Source organism: Fusarium venenatum (assembly GCF_020744135.1).
Source record: "Fusarium venenatum strain MPI-CAGE-CH-0201 chromosome Unknown EDB82scaffold_2, whole genome shotgun sequence".
Taxonomy (NCBI): domain Eukaryota; kingdom Fungi; phylum Ascomycota; class Sordariomycetes; order Hypocreales; family Nectriaceae; genus Fusarium; species Fusarium venenatum.
The window spans coordinates 7,037,061-7,056,929 of record NW_027072130.1 but is presented as its reverse complement, the minus strand read 5'-3'; the positions used below and the strand labels follow the sequence as shown (position 1 = coordinate 7,056,929).

At 48.4% G+C, this 19,869-nt stretch overlaps 9 protein-coding genes across 9 annotated transcripts; 2 read left to right on the top strand and 7 right to left on the bottom strand.

Moving 5' to 3' along the window:
- Nucleotides 1-370: 370 nt before the first annotated feature.
- On the bottom strand, nt 371-1,535 carry EDB82DRAFT_500700 (trypsin-like cysteine/serine peptidase domain-containing protein). The gene has a single exon (XM_025735764.2). It carries the CDS (start codon nt 1,451-1,453, stop codon nt 491-493), a length of 963 nt encoding a protein of 320 aa, XP_025586438.1. The 5' UTR covers nt 1,454-1,535; the 3' UTR covers nt 371-490.
- Nucleotides 1,536-3,721, bottom strand: EDB82DRAFT_500699 (uncharacterized protein). The gene has a single exon (XM_025735763.2). The coding sequence runs from the start codon at nt 3,271-3,273 to the stop codon at nt 1,843-1,845; it is 1,431 nt and encodes a 476-aa protein (XP_025586437.1). The 5' UTR covers nt 3,274-3,721; the 3' UTR covers nt 1,536-1,842.
- Nucleotides 3,722-4,617: 896 nt separating this feature from the next.
- On the bottom strand, nt 4,618-4,980 carry EDB82DRAFT_475841 (uncharacterized protein; the record flags this gene model as incomplete). The annotated part of the gene is made up of 1 exon (XM_025735762.1): nt 4,618-4,980. The coding sequence occupies one exon, from the start codon at nt 4,978-4,980 to the stop codon at nt 4,618-4,620; it is 363 nt and encodes a 120-aa protein (XP_025586436.1).
- Nucleotides 4,981-6,202: 1,222 nt separating this feature from the next.
- EDB82DRAFT_182656 (uncharacterized protein) lies at nt 6,203-7,513 on the bottom strand. The gene is made up of 5 exons (XM_065607151.1): nt 7,285-7,513; nt 7,096-7,216; nt 6,886-7,038; nt 6,519-6,835; nt 6,203-6,374 (listed from the first exon to the last, which is right to left on the bottom strand). The coding sequence occupies exons 1-5, from the start codon at nt 7,306-7,308 to the stop codon at nt 6,249-6,251; spliced, it is 741 nt and encodes a 246-aa protein (XP_065464961.1). The 5' UTR covers nt 7,309-7,513; the 3' UTR covers nt 6,203-6,248.
- A 2,114-nt stretch (nt 7,514-9,627) lies between these two features.
- EDB82DRAFT_429527 (Alpha/Beta hydrolase protein) lies at nt 9,628-11,191 on the top strand (the record flags this gene model as incomplete). The annotated part of the gene is made up of 4 exons (XM_025735760.2): nt 9,628-9,850; nt 9,901-10,779; nt 10,833-10,910; nt 10,962-11,191. The coding sequence occupies 4 exons, from the start codon at nt 9,628-9,630 to the stop codon at nt 11,189-11,191; spliced, it is 1,410 nt and encodes a 469-aa protein (XP_025586434.2).
- A 338-nt stretch (nt 11,192-11,529) lies between these two features.
- On the bottom strand, nt 11,530-13,062 carry EDB82DRAFT_182556 (putative deacetylase LmbE-like domain-containing protein). Its single transcript, XM_025735759.2, has 4 exons — nt 12,945-13,062; nt 12,384-12,693; nt 12,157-12,259; nt 11,530-12,093 (listed from the first exon to the last, which is right to left on the bottom strand). The coding sequence occupies exons 2-4, from the start codon at nt 12,595-12,597 to the stop codon at nt 11,553-11,555; spliced, it is 858 nt and encodes a 285-aa protein (XP_025586433.1). The 5' UTR covers nt 12,598-12,693; nt 12,945-13,062; the 3' UTR covers nt 11,530-11,552.
- Nucleotides 12,938-13,952, top strand: EDB82DRAFT_182563 (uncharacterized protein). The gene is made up of 2 exons (XM_025735758.2): nt 12,938-13,592; nt 13,646-13,952. Exons 1-2 carry the CDS (start codon nt 13,277-13,279, stop codon nt 13,945-13,947), a joined length of 618 nt encoding a protein of 205 aa, XP_025586432.1. The 5' UTR covers nt 12,938-13,276; the 3' UTR covers nt 13,948-13,952.
- On the bottom strand, nt 13,794-15,011 carry EDB82DRAFT_182554 (uncharacterized protein). The gene has a single exon (XM_025735757.2). It carries the CDS (start codon nt 14,749-14,751, stop codon nt 13,957-13,959), a length of 795 nt encoding a protein of 264 aa, XP_025586431.1. The 5' UTR covers nt 14,752-15,011; the 3' UTR covers nt 13,794-13,956.
- EDB82DRAFT_556310 (alkali metal cation/H+ antiporter Nha1 C terminus-domain-containing protein) lies at nt 15,010-18,144 on the bottom strand (the record flags this gene model as incomplete). Its single annotated transcript, XM_025735756.2, has 2 exons — nt 15,010-16,003; nt 16,054-18,144. The coding sequence occupies 2 exons, from the start codon at nt 18,142-18,144 to the stop codon at nt 15,272-15,274; spliced, it is 2,823 nt and encodes a 940-aa protein (XP_025586430.1). The 3' UTR covers nt 15,010-15,271.
- Between the last annotated feature and the right edge of the window lie 1,725 nt (nt 18,145-19,869).

The following is a 19,869-nucleotide window of genomic DNA, read 5'->3' as shown; positions in this document are numbered from 1 at the left end:
TTTTTTCATCAATTCATCATGGGGATATTGCGGGTTATGGCGTTTGAAAAGTCGAACAGGTGTTATTCTGCAACAAAACGGCGGTTATGTCCATCGTCGTTCTATTTTTGGGCTTGCATCTTAATTTCAGCAAAGCACAGCACGGTACAGAACAGGGAGGAAGGGTTGATAATTATGAGCGATAGGGGCAAGTTGGATTGGATCAGATGTATGTAAAGGCCGAAGGGGGTTCGGATTTGTACAAGTCGAATCTTGTGTATTTTGTCCTGCATGGAGGATATGCTGGCTGTTGAGAATTGGACATGATATTGGCGATTGTGAAATCATACTCACGTGTATTACTACGTAGATACATAAATCATTTGAAGTAAAGGACAGTGACAACGTCTCCCTCAAGTCTCTGTTTGCATGCTTGTGAAGGATATAGGATGCGTACACTTGTTGAATCGTGTTGGAGCCGTCTCTCAGGCTGAGTTATACCACCATTGCTTCACTGCACATACCATTGCCACTCCCTCCCGAAAGCATCTCGCCTACTTGTCTCAAACTCTTCAAGAAATGATACCACCGCTTCGAGTGGCACTCCTCTCCTCATACCGGTCTTCTCATCCCAGCTTGAATGCACACCCACCAAACTCCCTGCTACTCGATCAAACAAGCCAGCACCACTGTGTCCCCAGTACGTCCAGCAGGTGTGTCTCAAAGCCCCAATGTCGCTATTGTCTTGCGGATCTTGATCTTCGGCTAGTCCACGAAACGTCCCTTCGCTAAGCACCAATGTGTCGTACCCTGTTTTCGCATCGCTATCTTCTACCTCGAGGTCATCTGAACCAGGATGTCCTATGCACAAGAGCTCAGAGTTGAACTTGGGAGGGGATGATGCGATGCGGATGTGAGGGAAAGGTCTGTGGGGGGACTGGGCTCGATCGATAAGGAGAAGAGCAAGATCTCGCACTGGATCCCATGAGATTACTTTTGTCAACACAACGCTCCCGCTTGAGGATATGAGGACATGCCAAGGCCTGGTGGTAAGCTCAGAGGGCTTGTCTGCAATGCAATGGGCACAGGTGAGGAGGACACCGTCCGGTGAGATGCAGACTGCGGTACCAGCATGAGCCTGAGCAAAGACATAAGTTGCGTCAACAGGATTAAAGTATATCGCAGGGTTGAGATTAATAGATCCAAGGACATCTCGGGGGAGGGAGATGGTGTGAGAAGTGAGCCAGTCACGTTTAGAGACCAGGATATCGCGGTCATCGCCAGGAAGAGGAATCCGAGATATGAAGGAATCTGATGGTATGAGGCCTATCGGAGGCTTCTTGGAGGATGAGTCTGGACTTTGGTCCCTCTTCAAGGGTGGAGCAATCGACGAGAGAGCTTGACGGGTTGAGCTGCGAGTTTGACGTGTTGTGATATTGGGTGATGAACCCGCTAGGTCAATGATTGCAGACATGACTGTGTACGACTGTATTAGATAGCCTAATACAAGAAGTGATGTGTTTGGGAAGAAGTAAAGTCTTGGATAAAAAAGATGCGATTCAAGCATGGAGACTGACAAGTTCATGGTTTATATACGCACGGGTTGTGTAAGTTGATAGCGTCAAGGTGGGTTGGCTGCCTAACAACAATAGGCAGAAAGTAGGGGCAGAGTTTGAACCAACATGTGCCTCAATCCTGTCTCTTCCAGCACAGATCGATTTCAAACTAAAAATCATGTCATTTCATAAGCAAATTTGATGCTGTTCCCAATATCTATGGTATATCCTCCTTGTAGTACATGTAACCCGTTTCCAACACCGCATAATGAATAGAAGCCAAAGAACTCGCCATGCTTGATGACACTTAAAAATGTACACTGCGCTTCTTTTGTACCTTCTTCCGCTTCTCCTCATCCTTCCGACTGCTGAAGAAACCACTGACGCTTGCCGCCGCAGGTCCTGCGTAAGGTCCTTGTAGTAAACTACCTAGACCATGGCGCTTCTTGCCATTCTCACTGGGACCAGGTTGAGGCTGCGAAGGAGGTGGCGCAAAGTTTGGTTGTGGGCGACCATTTGGTGCTGGTCCAACGCTGTTGGGTCGAGCAGGTAATGCACCGGAAGAGAACTGAGGTCGAGGGGGTAACGGTGGTGATGGGTGACCTGCGCCTGTTTGGTTGTCGAAATCTTGGCCGGCCATGCCAAACTCTCGACGTAGGCGCTCCGTCTCCTGATCAACCTCGGCCTCCCGCTTCCGACGTTCTTGTTCCTCAGTCTCCAGCATCCTCTGGATCCTCTTGCGCTCTTCCTCTTCTTCCTTCTCACGCTCCAGTCTCTCACGCTCCTCCTCCGCTACCATGGCTTGTAACCGTTTTGTCTCGGCTTCAACCCCGGCCTGGCGTTGAGCATCGTTGTTTGGGGTTTGCTGCGCGGGCTGGGCGCGAGGAGGTGATGATGGCCGATTGTTGTTCAAGGCTCCAGCCATTGTTGGTCCGGTGGAAGAGTTTGCTGCTGGACGAGAATTCTGGCGACGTCGGCCATTCGATGAGGTAAGGATGTTGAAAGGATCCTGGCTTGGGTTCATATAGAGATCTTTTATGGTTTCTGCACTCATTAGAAGAGTGATTTCAAGACCTCTTCGGTCCTCAATCTCAACCCGGGCCATATTAGGTTCGTAAATGGTCAATATCGAGTCGTGCTTGGCTCGGAAAAAGGCCACGGTGATATCGGGCTCCTTGCTCTTCTTTCCACCCACGTTTCTACCAGTCATGTAGCATGTCATGTCCTTACTTAACCGGCCATCTCGTTTCCATCGGAACACTACCTTGGGAACGAGCTCGGTAATGGGCGGTCGGTCTTCTTGGTCGATCTGACTGGCACTCGGCAGCTTGAAGGACCTCTCTGGGAGTTCAAATTCCCAAATATCACTCTTTCCCCAACTTCCCGGATGTTGTTTGACGGCGATATTCTGGTCAGGGTTGTACAGCGAAACGGCGAAGTTGTCCGGTGTGGCGGGAGTCTTGGGCGGCGGGTTACCGTTTTGCGCGCGGATTTCGGCAGCGGATAGAGTGGGTGCTACCCAGTCGGGTTTGACGTCGACTTCTGCATATATCACCGAAGTGTTGAGGGAATCGAACATGCCAAGCGCATATTGACCATTGGCATCGGAGGGCGAGGGGCGCTTCACGAGGTATTCAGGCGACGGATCTGATCCATTATGCGAAAAGTAGAGGATATTGTTGAGCGGGTTTTCTGAAGATGTTTTGAATCGATAGGTGGGGAGGTTTTCGTCCAACATTTTGCGAGCTGGATTCCTAATCGAGGACCTGAAGCAGTGTTGTGGTGTTTGGTGTCGCAGAGAGTTGATTTGTAGTTGGGATGACGTAGCAATCTATTGACTGTAACACAGGCGCAAAGAGATTTTGTAACGAAAGATATGTCGCAGGCGATATGTATGAGAAGAAGGAGAGAAACAAATGTATAAACCAGTTGTTATTATAATACTCGGCGCTGAACAGGTTGTTGAAAGAAAAAGCCTGACAGCCCAAACAATTGCGCGGCAGGCTGAGACTCGTGAGGGCGGGGCTGATTTGGATTTGAAGCAGGGAAGTACCTTTTCAGTTGCGATGCGATGCAACTTGTGACTGATTAGGAGAGTCACAAGGACTTTTTTGAAAACTTGGCCGACGAAAGAGTGTGAATAACTTGGCAAATGTTTTCGAAAGACTTACTACCTATTCTTTATTGAGAACATTCTTCTAGTTACCTACTTAGGTATTTAAATCACCGTTCCCTCCCTTCAGTACGTACCGAGTTTGACTGACGCCACAGCCGTCTTATCCAAAGAGGCTGTGCAGTTGCTATTCTTGTCACACATCCCCAAGGTTGAGTCGTCGGATTGACAGTGTCCGAATGATCTTCTCCCAATGGCGACTCTACCAATGAGTGGCGTTCAACATATTAAGCATATTTTGTTTCCTTGCTGACGCGCGGCCAATGACAAACGAACTATTTGAACCTTAACACTATGCACCATATCAGTTGAATAACATATCAGAAAAAGATGTGTCTTTGCTTTTCTAAGGACTTGAGACTACCTATTGGCAGTCCGTATATATAAAATCCCCAGGTGCCCGACTAATCTCGACATTGTGAGACTTTGCAACCTGACCCCGGATGTGCACACCATACCGTTAACGCCTTGTATCCAATGCAAATGCCCCCTTGTACCTTCCATTACGCCTCTCATAAGTTTCATATCATAATCTATGCTGCAAGAGATCTTGTTTATGGCCATCTTTGCTCAATCGCGGATGCGCACAAATACGCTTGGCCCTTTGCACTTGACGAGCAACACCTCTGCTGTGAACTAGGCCACAGAAAATCTCGGTGACCCCGTTGTTTGTATGCTGTGTTGTGTGTCCACTCGCTTTGTGCAGAGCTCAAAACCAGACCAATTCCCGCGCATGTTCGTTCGCGCTCGTCATCCACATGTTCATGCGGTATCACAACCCTCCTGCTGGGTCTTTCGGCTAGAGAATATTTTGCAAGAGAAACAGATCGCCATTGGCCCGTCCCATCCATCGTATAAAAGTGAAGGTCCGTACTCTTTCGTCGCACTCGCTCGATCCGCAACATTTTCTTACGCGGGAGGCGCGCGGTTTGTAGCATTTTGTTCTTCGTCTATTGCAGGAGGTCCTCTGCGCGCCCGTTGTCTTTGCCTTCGCCGATTTTGTAGTCGTGGTCGGCAGCATGGGTACCAGCAGCAAACGAAGCATGCGACCACCAAGCCGATGGCCAGACCAATCAGAAAGCCGCGCATGATTTTCTCCCCATTGGAACCTCCTTTGGCGATGCCCATAAACTTCTCGCGAAACAGATCATCTGCGAACGCATTTGAGGGGACGATGTTCCCGGTTGTGCCTGATGTCGAGGAATCGTCACTTTCTGGTGATGACGCATGGTCGCCGCGAGGGACAAGATGCCATGTGGATAATATAGGCATGATGCCGGATGGTGGCTGTCGGACGAGCGCAAAAGGTGAGGGGGGGGGGGGCGAAATTGAGTGAGGATTAAGCTTAAAATCTTTCGGGTTTGCTTTGGCGATCCAAGGAACAGAAGTGAGTTGTGAAACTCGAGAAAGTAATGGAGCAGCAGCAACTGTCGGTCATATGTCCGGACGATCCGAAAGATGGGCCGGAACGGCAGTAACGGAGGTGGAGATGTTGGGATGATCGACAATTGACGTCTCTCAAAGTTTGTGTTTTTGGCTTGTCAGGATAAGGCAGGTGCCGAGTGATGTCTCCAACACTGAATATGTGGCTGTTTTGCGGATTGTATCGTCGGGAGTATTGAGCAGAGGTGGAGGTTGTGTATAACCGACGGTCATGGATGGATCTGTTCCCTTGAGCCGTGAGAGGTAAAGAAACAAAAGCGAAGAGATCGGTGTCAGATCTATCACCGGAAGCATCAAGCTAAAACGAGGCGTTGCGTTGCAAGAAGGAAGAAAAGTGATGGAGACACTGGAGGTTGGGAGAAGAGTGCGCATGAATTGGGATCTTGTAAAAGGCTCAGATAAACCTGACAAGGCTTCCTAGTACCTAATAGTTAAGCATCATTTAACGAAAGAAGTGCAAGCGCAAGTGGAGGAGGCAGGGAGTGGACTAAAGAGCAGGGAGCAGGGGAGATGTCTGTCATCTGAATCTGGGGTGTTCCCTCTGTTTGAACTCCTGTAAGAGTTCTCCATCCCCTCCCTTGAACTACCTACTAAGGTACCTTTCAACGCGTCGGCCTTTATTATCTGGTCCTTATTGACGCTAAAGATCCAGGTCAAGAAGGTGAACAAACGCCAAGACGTTTACGAATCTCCAACGGTTCCATACTTTAATGTCACGGATATACGGTTGTTCTTATCCACCCATCAAGAATGTCTACAATGTTTGCGACAATGAATGCTTGCATGTAAATTAATAAGCGGACAAACCACAAAAGGAACCAAGTGAGTCTGAGAAACAACCATGTTGAATCAAAAGGTTCATGTCTTCCTTTTCAATGTCATCAAGTTTCTATCGGTTCAAGGCCCGAGAAAATTATCCCAGCCTCTACACGTCATGCCCCCATTGGCTGGCCCACAATGTGGATGCTTCCCCCCGCCCCGAACCCGGAAACCGCGGGGTGACTAGACTAGCAGACTAGGAGTGAGATGAAGATAAGAGACGAAATTTGTAGGTCAGCTTATGCCATTCATACTTCTTAGTATTTATATCCTAAGACTTAGGCTGTGGTATCTACTCCCATGAGAACACATGTGCTTGGTAAGTTTGCTGCCTCTGCCTCTGCCTCTGCCTCTGCCTCTGCCTCTGCCTCTGCCTCTGCCTCTGCCTCTGCCTCTGCCTCTGCCTCTGCCTCTGCCTCTGCCTCTGCCTCTGCCTCTGCCTCTGCCTCTGCCTCTGCCTCTGCCTCTGCCTCTGCCTCTGCCTCTGCCTCTGCCTCTGCCTCTGCCTCTGCCTCTGCCTCTGCCTCTGCCTCTGCCTCTGCCTCTACCTCGTCTTTACCATCTGTATCCACTCCCATCACAAGAAATATGCTTGACGAAGTGATGGCAGTGAATATCTCCCCGATCAGCAAGTCCCGGCCTGCGACGTTCATGATTCCTTGGGTCCAGTAGGCATGAGAACAGCGTAGGATTGCAATCACTGCGACAGCTATGACGCCACTTGTAAAAACACTCATCGAGACCATTCCCCACACGTTTGCCTTTGGAAGGAGCTCACATAGTGGTATTGTGACTATGAGATATGTGAAAGCGTTCCCGGCCGTGATGTATATGTCCCGCGTGTAATCGGGTCGGGTGCTGTAATCTAGGTAGAAATCATTAACTCGCGTCACGTGATGTAAACACCCAACCTACATGGCGAGGGCTTTATGAGGCCGCTCGTATGAATCAGATATGCTAGAATTGCAGCAAAGGCCGATATCGCGATAATAGAGACTATTAGAATGCGCCATGGGCTGCAATAGTCTGATGAAGATTTCGTCAGGTGATAAAGACGTGTCAACACGGCTATCTTGGCAGATAAGTAGAGAATGGCATAGACAGTCAGACTGGCAAACCACAGACTAGCATACGACGTTTTGGGCTTATCTTCGCATACTTTTGTGCAAATATCGATAATTGTGTCGAATGGTTGCTCTGAGCCTTCCAGCATATGAAGGATTATCAGTTCGGCTATGTATGCGAGCTGGTGGACGAAGACGTCAGTCAGAAGATTGTCTCGTGTGGGGCCAAATCAAATAACTAGGTACTTACTAAAGCAATGAAAATGAAGAGCATGATCAGAATGTAGCGGAGTTGCTCCTTGTCTTTCTTTGAACTGCGGTGCAAATACTAAAGACACCCAGCGAGTAACAAGACGCCAAGGGTACCCAGTATGCCTGGGATTACCTGGTTGTAGTAGTTGTTCATACTTGGTCCGATAGAATTGTGATGCGAAGATATGATGTCAAGGAATATGAAGTAATCGTATGTAAAACCTGTCGTATTGATATGTTGTCGATAGGGAAGGTATGACTGCCTGGCATGTAGACGAGGGTAAAGACTTGGTTGTGATTCACTGATCTTCTACCCTAAGATCAATGTGAGTAACATAAATTTAGGATATGGAAACCCAACACCCCAAAAGCATCCCTTGAACTGTGAAATCCATTCTACATGCTCTATGAGAGATTGGACTGTCCGCTCTTTTAGCCAGTATCAACCAATCCCTGCTTTCTGCCTATTGCATCCCGCCTATGAATACTGCCGAACCTTCCTGTCTCGGCCATAATCATCAACAATCGGCGGTCTGGGGTGTAACAGAAGGCTTGTGTTGTTTTGTGCGACGTGAGATGAACGGCCGACTGCAACGTATTGCAGGAATTGTTTGGTGCTGAGACGACAGTACATGAAATGTAAGAGGCCTGCGCAACCCGAACTAGGGAGAAACCGTCGCCTTGGTCTTGAGACTTTGTAACCATGTTGTGTTTTTATTCGTCGTCAAGTAGTTTTGCGGAATCGGTAAACGTTCGCAGACTTTCCCCTCAAAGTCTTTGTTCCTATCTGGCGAGTAGCTGTCAACTGGGCTGCGCAGGGGTGACTTCATGCTGCGAAGTGGAATCGATATGACATTTGGACGCCTGTATGGGATGATTGAACGAACGTATGCAAGATCACCGGAGAACATCTTGGCCTGGAGTTGCATTTATGATGCGTTTAGATAGTGCAGAGTTGGAGAAATGTGTGAAAGGTGATTTCATGGCTGAAGAGGGGAAAGGAAATACTGTCGAGTTGAGAGGAGATGGCTTATTGTCAACTGTTTTTGGTTATCATTAAGACACTTGGGCCATCAAACATCTTAACCTCATGAAAGAGTAGAGGTATCAGAAAAGTTGGCCGCTTGAGATATAAGGGACGAAATTAGCAGATCACCTTATACATTTAGGGTACGATCTTAGGCCATTTATTTTTCTACCCTACAGCTAGAGGCCATCTTTTCTGCCACCCACTATCTAGAAGGGATAAGATTAACGTGGCTCCGTTTGCTATCTTGAACAATTGATGATAATGCATCTTTCATCCGAGTAACTCTTAACTCATATCACATGATTCGATGAGAACGAGAAGCTCTATACGCGGGAAAAATATCGAGAAGTTATGCAGTACACTGACGTGGGATGACGAAGTTAGCGACTGTGAGTTGTATCAGTAAAAAGGCTCAAGCTGCTTAACCTTTTCGTCAAAGGACATTACACGCTGGGAGTCACTCACGCACTCAGTAGTGTGTTGGATATGTAAGTGCAATAAGCGAGTGGTAGAAAACTTGAGTTTAGAACACACAAGGTATAGGTGGACATAAAGTATAGAAAACAAATAGCCAAAGGGCAGATCCGAAAGCTATCGACTCTTGGGCATATAGTGCCAAGTTTTCTACGACTTTGAGGCCTACCCATGTGCTCTGTCTTTGTGCTAGAATTGTGGTTCTGGCTTACTGGATCATCAAAGAAAGAACCGCGCGCGTTTAGATCCTCCCGCTACAAGTCCCAATTGGTGAGTCCCCTGTCGATCATTAATCTCAATAGGGAAGTTTTGATTCCCAAGCTTGTCAGGACAAGAGGATTGCATTTCTCCGACATACGATCACCACCAATATTTGAAGGATCGTAAAGTTACATTCGCGTAAAAAGACCATTGCCCATCAATCTAACCCACTGTATGGAGTACACCCGGGATGAATGAACTTGTTAAAGAGGATCGTTTCACCGGATTCTGAAGCAAACGAACTGATCTGCTTGGACATATCCGTCCAAGCGCGCTTCCATTTTTGGTCTCATATTACTTTTTCGTTGAAACATGCCAATCAATCGGAGAAATAGCCTAGCCTAAAATTGTCCATACATGGTTGTTTGGACGATCAATGCTCGTTGAAGAGACATGCGTTTCTTCCCTTTTCTGAGACTTTGATGCGGTGATGTAACCAGGATCAGATGGGCTCGTCCCACATTGCAAAGAGATACAGGTGCGATGGTTCTTTATGCTTTATAAATAGAATGTCAAGTGTGTTTTTCGTTCTTCTCATGTCGCGGGAGAGTCAGATTCTACACCATCCAACCTAAGATGCGCTTCTCATTTGTGCCCGCGGCTGTGTTGAGCCTCATCGGCTCAGTCAATGCTTGGGGTGGTCTTGCTCCTGATAGTCCAAGATTCCGAACATTTGAACGCCATGGCCTTACAGCATTTCAGCATGCTGCTACTAATTCTATCCTTGAGTTTACTAGTAACTCGGGGATTTGCGAGACTACGCCTGGTGTTGATCAACACTCGGGTTACTTGTCCGTTGGTATGTAAGCCCATCCCCGGGGTACCATCATATACTGATTCGAGCCACAGGTAAGAACCATAGCATGTGGTTCTGGTTCTTCGAAGCCCGTAATAACCCAGAGGATGCACCCCTTGCTATCTGGCTGAATGGTGGCCCTGGATGTTCTTCCATGGTCGGTCTTTTCACTGAACATGGACCTTGCCATTTCGTCGGCAACGACACAGAGCCAACTCTGAACCCTTACTCATGGAACGAGTACGCAAATATGCTCTACATCGACCAGCCCATCGGCACTGGCTTCAGCACTGGCACAGAAGATGTCAACTCAACAGCGCAGGCAGCTCCTTATATCTGGAAGTTCATGCAAGCGTTCTTGGACCGTTTCCCCAAGTACAAGTCGCGAGAGTTTGGTCTCTTTACTCAATCATATGGCGGACACTACGGTCCTGAGTTCGCCGACTTCTTCCTCAATCAAAACGAGCAGATCGACGATGGTCACCTCGACGCCCACAAGATCGACATGGTCGCGCTGGGCATCAACAACGGCTGGATCGAACCCAAGAGACAGTACAAGTCATACGCAACGTATGCGAACCGCAACCCCTACAAGAAGATCCTCACAAACAAACAGCTGAGGACTTCTCTCGATTCATACTACAAGTACTGCTTGCCTGCTATGGAAAACTGCACAGAACTAGAAGGCCAGGACGAAGAATGCGCAAAGGCTGATGATGCTTGTAATACACAAATGTTCACCAATCTTGTGATCGCGGGAGGGACCGACTTCAACGTCTACGATGTACGCATCGGCCAAAACGATGTTGACCCGCCAGACACGTTCCTTGAGTACATCACGAGAGCTGAGGTCATGGACGCAATCGGAGCGAACACCCGATTTGCCGAGTGTAGTGACACCGTCTACGCAAACATGGCGAAAACAGGAGACGGTTTGTATTCCTACACGCACAATGACGGACGAGATTGCTAACAGTGGAAACAGGGGCACGTTCATATGTCGGGCCTTTGGCTGATGTTGTGAAGCGTGGTATCAACACCCTAATCTGGGCTGGAGATACTGGTAAGTCCACAGTTACTGTTGCTATCAGAACACATGCTAATTTCACAATAGACTGGATCTGCAACTGGGAGGGCGTACTCTGGGCTTCCTATGCACTGGAGTGGCCAGGCCAGAAAGAATTCGTAGCAGCGCCGTTCGACAACTACACAGTCGATGGCAAAGCTCAAGGTCGATACAAGACTGTAGACAACTTGTCCTTCCTCAAGGTTTGGGAGGCTGGACATTCAGTGCCCTATTATCGTAAGTACCTATCCAGGTCACATCAGATATACATCAACTGATAGTATGACAGAACCCGAAACAGCGTTGCAGGTGTTCAAGCAGGTGATGCAGAAGAAACCCATCAAGTCGACCTAATGGTTCATGTTATATCAAGGCGTTCAGGAAGACAGGACCATAGAGCCTGCTGGGCGACAACTCATATAGTATATCTATCAATTTTTTGTTTTCACGCTGTGTATAACCAGTCTCTAATCGTCAACCGCATCGAGCAGCAACTGCCAAACCCTCGTAGATTCCTGTTTAGATGCAAGCAAGGTATAAAAGAATATCGTACGCCGACGTCGTACATACAAATAGTAACACAAGATAAGTAGTTTCCAAACTCCCCTGGCCATGCGGTTCCTTTGTACTTCTTTTTGATCACTGTGCCTTGACCTTTTCGAGGCGCAAGTCGTTGATGACCATGTATCGGCTGAGGGTGATCCAGCCATAGCGGAACCAGACCATCTGGCTCCTGTGCGCCTGAGTCATGGCACTCCAAGCTGTGCCGTATGCGCCTCGGCCAACAAGCTGGTTCATGAAGACCAGACCTTCAGGACGCTCCTTGTCCTCATTTTTGACTCCCAGATACGAGAGCAATGTAGGGACAAAGTCCATGAAAGCCGAGTACTTGCGCACAATGCCCACTGAGGTTAGAGTGTATAGATCTACAGGGCTCGGCCATTCAGACTCAGTCGAGGTGAGAGCCTGGATAAAGGAACGGGCACCCAAGTACAGGGAGATGTGGTTGGGGTGAGAGGACACGCCATTGCTGTCAAAGGTTATGAGGATATCAATGGCGGCTGTAGGCTTGAGGTTGTTCTTGCGCTCGTGGCCGAATTTGGGGGCAAAGGTGCTTCCTAGTAGGCGAGCAATTAGGTTCTTATCCCACATTCTGGTCATGGAGTCTGGGAAGTCGGTGCTGTAAGTGAAGTATTCCGTTAGCTTCTTAGATAGTCAGTGGCTCGTGGGGCGGTCAACGTACGGGTTGTCCACTACGAAGACATCATCCTCGTTTTGCAGTCCCAGCGCCAAACCGCTCTTGACCAGCTCTTGCTTGCGAACGTCTCCTAGCCCGTCGGCATCTCCTATAGCACACCAAAAAAATCACCATCAGCCAAAACTGCTTTCAACCAATTTTGTGTTGTCGCATCATCATCATCATCATCATGATGCGCTTGTAAAGCACGGGTCGTTGCAGTTGGCTCATACCAGTGCTCAAGCATAGAATCTTAACGTGGTTTCCGTTCTCAGGTCGTGTGAGGGCGAGGACGGTAGGTGAGAAGAACATGGCTTCGTCATCGGGGTGTGCGATCAAGAGACAAACGCGCTTGTTCTTGATTGTCGACTGAGCCTGGTTCGCTGTGAACATGTAAATACCCGGCACCACGACGGCGAGGCCTGCGAAGATGTGAAGAACGTTCATGTCGGCGGCTTCGGAGACAATATTGCGATTCGGCTTCGGTTGCGACGGACGGTATTTCTAGAGGATGGCAAACGAGTCCCTGTGGCAGCGCAAAGCCTAATATAGCTGTAAGCAGAGCTTGAAAGCTGCACCGAGTTCAATTGCACTGTTAAAAGAGGGAGTTCAACCCCTCTGGGAAGCTGGACGTGACCCGAATCGTAAACAAGTTGTGATGGAGGATGGCTGAGACAAAAAGTGGCACGAGACGTGGGAAAGACAAGTGAAACTTGGGTATGGAGGGGCAGGAGTTCACGAGGGCGCAAATGCCAATCGCTAAGGCAACCCCCATGGGACCTTTCAGTACCTACACGCTGTAAAATCGACCAACGGTTCACCGCCTGACAACCTTGGTAGACAGAAAGCACTGGATCTCACAGAACGTAGCTAGACCCAGCTGAAGCCCCCTTGTCCACCTTTCAAGCCATAGAGAAATCGCCTTCCTTCATGCATTGAAGTGCAGGCAGTGCGGCATGGCCCGAGGCTTCCATTGGTGTGGGATACGCTAAGCCTGTTCAAGTAACCTGTTGACGTTGTCTTTCAGGAACAGCTCAGCTAAATTGAACTCCAGCTTAGCTACTTGCATCTCTATTACTCTAGAACGCTTCAACCACGACATAGTACATTCATTTCACACCCAATCATGGCCCGCCAACGCAAAGAAAAGTCCGTCAAGGATATCAAACTTGAACAGCCCGATCGCTCTGGTCCAAACAAGGAGACACTTGTCGATTTCGCAAAGGGTCGCGATCTCTTTGCTGAAGCCGATCGTCGACAGCGCGAGCTTGACGGCGAAGGACCCCTTTTGTCGCCTCGCACAGAACGTATCCTCGAAACTCTACTATGGACCGGCATTATCGCTATGCTTCACTTTACATTCGACGTGCTTGTGCAGCGACAGTACGCTATGGAACTTGATTGGCTTCTTGTAATCCAGCGAACTCTCACAGCTTGGCTCTGTAAGTTTCTACCTATCCCAAGTTGCCATCATTACTAACATGATGGTATTTAGTGTTTATCTCTCTATTTTACGTCCTCCATCCGCATTATTCGCAAAAACAGTTGATTCCTCTTGTCCCCCAACAGTATCAGGAGACTATTCGCCAAGCCATCTTCTTCGTCGCAAGCACACTGGGCGGCTGCTACCTCATCTACATCAGCAACAACTACAGTTATATAGCGGTCATGAAGCAAGCCCCTCCTGTAGGTTGCCTGTGGGTTTGGGCCGTTGTCGAGATGGATATTCTCTGGGCCTTTCCCAGTCTTTGCATTGCTGTCGCATACGCATACAAGAATGGATACGGATTCAGATAGAACAGCATATCATTGTTTGATTGGCCTCCGCAATGGACTTAAGTCTGTCGACTCAGACATTGCAGTAGAGCCGTCATCACCAACCAAACTCTCTGATTCTACACCTTTGAACTCGAGGCCTGTCAACGTCCCTGCCCGCGAAAGACCAGAATGATCACGATGTGACCATTGTCTTACGAGGTCTTCTAACCGATGAATTCGATCCCTTTGGTTCTCGATTAGAGACTCAAGCTTCCTTGAACTCTCATCCATCTTCATTTCTCGCCATTTCGTCCGCGATTCAAGATCCCGCAGCCGAGAGGAGATCATACTCATTTGCATAAACTGCACCCTCGCTGTCAAACCTTCCCGTTGTCTGACCAACTCCAGAGCCTTTGTTCGCACGCGCAGCCAAGCCATGGCTACTGTTGTGCGGCCACTCCAACTCCGCGGCATGAGTGTCCAACTTTCACCCTCATCGCTCATCGTCGACTTGGCCTCTGTCTCAGCGACTATGTCAAGCAGGCGCTGTTCAAGATTAAGCAGATCGTCCATTACGAAGGAATACATCTGGTATTCGGGTTGATGCGAATGGAAACTTTCATGCTGGGCATTGATAGCTGTTACAAGGTCTGCTAGCCATGTGGATTCGGTTTTATACCACGACAGAGACGTTTTGACGCGGAAGAACTCGTCATCACTGTTCCGCAGATATGTGAGGCGGGCGTAGAACGCTGCAGCAATGGCAACGACAAAGGTCAAGATGCCTGCGATATTGGAGGTTATTGAAAGCGGCGAGTCTCTCTGGCCATCGCCAGAGTCCATTGGGTCTCGATATGGAAGGTGGGGGGTTTTGGGGTAGATGTCGAATGTCTTGGCAACGATTTATAAAGAAGATAGCCGTGAAATGTGCAATTTGCTAAACAACAAGCGGGAATGGACGCGGTGTTCCAGCATACCTTAGTAGTAAGCCAAGATCGAATCTGATGCCCTTGAAGAATGGGGATACAGCCATACACGTGATCTGTCACATGTTTTGTCCTTCAATTCCCACTGAGGATTTGTTCGAGATCGAAGTCGAAACAGCAACTGGACAGGGAGATACGACAGCTCTTTCTCGTCTTCTGTGCTTACACTTTCGTCATAAGCCCGAGAGTGAGCCCAGGTTGAGTAAAATATGTATAGGAAAAGTAAATCTATAATTCGAACCATGACTTCATTTTGTATGCTATACACTATGTAGCGCATCACCCATTATCTTGTCCCGTATAATCAATAAAGTCATACTGGAATATTACCATCATATATGCTTGCAAACGAACCCGCTCCTCAATGTAGCCATGCATTATTGCGCACTTCTTCCTCTTCCAGGCCTTGTCGAATCGGCAAATGTAATGCCTCGTCGGTTAGGCGGCACTCTTTCTGTCCCCTCGTCATCACTATCGTCAGCTTGGTTGCCAACGCCTAGCGCAGCCTCTCTTCGTCGCCTCTCAGCTGGCGTTTCGGTAGTCTCTTCCTTGGTCTCCTCCTCCTGGTTCGAGAGCGCTGCTAAACGGCGCTTGCGCTCGACCGCAGTCTCTGCTTCTTGTTCAGATGGTTTGGCTGGGCTCGAGGGAACTGCGGCAGATTTAGATGAGCCAGAAGGCCCCTTTCGGTTCTCAGGAGCGTGGTGTTCAGCGGCCTTAGCGGCCTTCACAGCTGTCTCAGGAGGAAGGTCTTGCTTGGCGACCTTCTTGAGAGCCTGTGATGCATCCGACTGCTCAACAACCTCTTTCCTTGTTCGTGAATCCAGCTTCTGCACTTCGCGAATAAAGTCCTCCTTGGTCATGCGCTGACCAACACCACCAATCGTGAAGCGAATAGCCTTGTCATCAGCAGCTTGAGTCTCTGCAACCGACTTCTTCCTATTTTGCTCATTTGCGTGGTTGCCTCCAAATACACCTCCAAAATTAGCCCAGCCATGTTTACCGGCGGGCTTTTCACCAGATGTGCTGGGACCAGCTTCAGAGTCCCCGCCATTGGCTGCAGGCAGTTCATAGGTCTTAACAACTTCACCATCTGCATCTTCAACAATAATCTGCGATAAGTTAGCCTTGTGTTGCTTCTGTGCATTCAGTATTAACATACCGTGTTTCCAAACTGGTAAGCTCTGGCAGGTTCATGTCGTCGATCCTGGCCCTTGTCTTTACGCTTCTCCATCTCGGTATTGTAGACCTCACCCACTCTCTTCTTAAAACCAGCAACAGTCCACAGCTTGTCATGTTCTGGTTTGACAGCTGTGATGGGCACGTGGTTCTCGTCCTCCCGATGAGAGTCCGGCGCGGGCTCAACGTCAAGCACATCTCCATCCTGGTTCTCGAATACCATTTCGTGACCCTCCTCGTAGATGTTTACAGGCTTAGGAGGAGTCTTCTGACCACTGCTGCCCGCAGGGCTCTCTCCTGCCTGTTCAATTCTATCAGAGTTCCTTTCCTTGGAGCTATCATCGGCAGCCAGGGTTGATTCGGTGTTGTCTTGTGAGGGAAATTCGTCTTGATCGTGCTGTTCGTTGGGGGACATGAGTGTGGACGATTGCCGTTGGGGGAAAATTGCAGACTGAGCAATTGGACCGCCAGGGCCAAGATCGTCATCCCAGTTCTTGTTCTTACGTTTCCGTGAGACAACGGAGGGCGAACGGCTTTCATTTTGATCTCGCTGTCTGCGCAACAAGTGACTGTAAGGACCACTGTTTGGAATCGCAGCATCAGGAGGGAACTGTGGTCCTTTCTCTTCATCGATAGACACTTCGGACATGGACCTCGCCTGAGACCTAGATTGGGATGAAATTCGGGGCAACCGGTTCATCCACGTAGGACCGTCTTCAGGAGCAGCTGTGTATGACATTGTCAGACTCAGTGTGTTGATGCGTTTTCCAAGGGTGAAAACAGCAATGGAGGATCCATGGACGAGAATAGATGTAACAACCAGAAAGCTCACAATAGGCCACACAAGATAAATGAGCTCATAGTGTTCAGTGTTCTCGGGTGGCAACTGAGCTAGAGGTACTGGCTCTTCATGCTCGAGTTCAGCTCTGGCCAAAATGGCAACGAAAATGGCGCCCACACCAATTGGACCGAAATGGCCAGCGAACAAGGCTTCACGCCATGTTTTGACGTCTGGTATAAGGGGTTTCAAAGCCAGCATAATGGGAATTCGGCGGAACAGCAGCACGAAAATGGCAATTACCACCAGTCGCCAAGCGACCAAACCGAAAACACCATTGTTGAATTGCTCCCATGGAATGATGGTTCCAAAGTAAACGAAATAAGTCAAGTTAAGCAAAAGATCGATAACGTTGGAAACGTGTGATTCTTCAGTCTTTTCGCCAAACCAACCATCGTTTGAGAAGCCCACTCCTGCAGCGAAACCGACCAGCAAATCGTCCATGCCCAGAATACTACCCGAGCCGGCGCACCAGAGCGCAACAACGAAGTAAAAGACCAGGAAACTCTCGCGATCAATCAGGTCACGCTTCTCGGCGTATCTGATACCGTGGCGGGCAATATAGCCAATGACGAAGCCATAGATAGCACCAAAGATACACTCGTATAGGAGGACGTATACAACGAAGTGGAAGCTCACGTCTTGAGCATCACGCTTGAACTGGATCAAGTAGAGAGACAGATAGATGAATGGGAACGCCATGCCATCGTTACAGCCAGACTCAGCGGACAACAAATCTCGAAGATGCTTGGGTACTCGCTTAGCAAACTTTCCCTTACCAACAACAGATGATGCTAGAACAGGATCGGTAGCAGTAACGCAGGCAGCTACAACAAGACTGTCAAGCCAATCCAGAGGTGGGATCATCCAGAAAATGACAAGACTGGTAATGAGCCAGCCGAACGTCATGACTGGTATCAGGAGAAAGATGACAGACTTCCAATGGCGCTCCATGTAGAACTTTGGCAATTCGACACCAACGGCGAAACATTGTACAACGAGAACAATTCGCGAGAACTCAACGGTGACGATATCGGTTGAGCCCCATGATTGAGGGTCAATGAGGTTGGCAGCATGAGGACCAAAGATAACTCCACAAAGGGTAGCGACTGTAGCTTCACCAATGTACATGCGTTCCTTAATAACAGAGGAGCATAGCATGAAAAGAGAAGTAAAGCCGCCAAGGATAATGTACACCAAGTGCGGCTTGGTGATGTCGAGATGACTCCAAGCCATGATGGGATAATTGTATACCTAAGTATACGAGAAATTGGTCGATTTGTTTGTCGCTATTGTATCTCGAATTCGGTGGGTGTCGCGACCTCGGAGGTGTCGACAACAAACGTTATCGCGAAGGGCGAAAATCGGCGGCGGCGCCGCGGTCAATTGTAGTCGGCACTCGTCTGGTGTGAGAAGCGCAGCATCGACAAGATGAAATTGGTCGGACAGGAATGCGACAAAAGGGAGACAAGACAAAAGACCGTAGGGATACAGGGGATGGTCTGGTCTGGTCTAGTCCAATGGATGTTGGAAGGAAAAGAAGGAAGAAGAAAAGAAAATCTCAACAAGACAAGGAAAGCAAGAGCGACCGTTTAGACTAATCCCCGTCAAAGCGATCGAGGGACGGACGGGTGGAAAGTAAAAGTAAAAATGGCACAGGCCTTGAACAGTGTCGTCACAGGGCAACAGCACCTATAAAACCGGGATGGTACGCCACGCAGCGCCACAGATATCTTGGCGCGATGGGATATTCAAATGGTGATATCTTTCTATCTGTCACGAGGACAATGGTTAACGATAATGACGAGAGGATTACAAAAGATAGAAATCAAAAGATTCCTTTTTAAGGTTGTTTTTAACCTCGTCGGCTGGAGATTTGTGTCGCCGAAAAAGGCCCTTCTTCTTCTCTAGGTCAAATCAAGGGGATCGTCACCATTCAGGTTCATCTCACCACAACCACGAGGTGAAGGACAGGGAATGTTCAGCAGGGATCCTAGTCTTGGTTCGACTGCCAAGAGCCTCTGTGGGGGCATCGATGATTTTATCCAGACCACCGACAACACCCAAGCCGGACAAACCGGCAGAGTTGAGTTTGTTATTGTTTGCAATACCTATCTCTAGATACGCATTGTTTATGCCCCTGGAAATATTGATCAAAAATATTGGGCCTCAACAATAGCTGGTCTCACGAGAACGGTCCAGATCTGTGTCTTGCTCGTCAGCTAATCACATATTACATGCTTCTCCCTTGTTCAACGCCCAGACTTTATCTCCAAGTGCCAATAACATTAGGTTCCACTCGACGCCTCAAAATCCTTATGCATGTCTTGTATCAATACAGAGATAATAAAACCCAACGACGCCTAATCCACGATATCAAAGAGATGTCAATCACATCATGTCAAGAGACAAAGATGCTGCACTTTCTACCAAGATATAGAACAATCTAAGCAGTCATCATAGCATGCGCCCCTCCTAGAAACGAACCAGTGGATCGGCATCTCTCTGCGGACGAGAACTGTAAACAAGAATTTTGCGGGCGACTATCCATGCTACACAGCCAATACCACTTTTTCTTGGCATCGTCGCAATTTTCTTCATGACGAGTTCACAGCGCTAAGCTCGGTTCTACGAAATTATTCCCTTCTCGAGTTATTTATCCTAATTCTCTTGAGGCTGATCCACGGTGAGATCAACGACAGTACTGTCTGTACCCCCACAATACTTGACTTATGCATCTTTTTCCCTTTTCGTACAGGGCTTGTACAAGAGGTTAGCCAAATCAAAGCTCGGGTTTTTTTTTTCCTACCGCCAACGGCCATAAACCTAAACAACCTTAAATTGTACCGGTCTAGGCCTGTCCTGCGAGGTCAATATTATGCTTAACTTGTTCTTTGTCATGCGAAATGCGGGCACTACCAGTGGTTTGGCAGAGCATCCATTTATTAATCCAGATTTTAC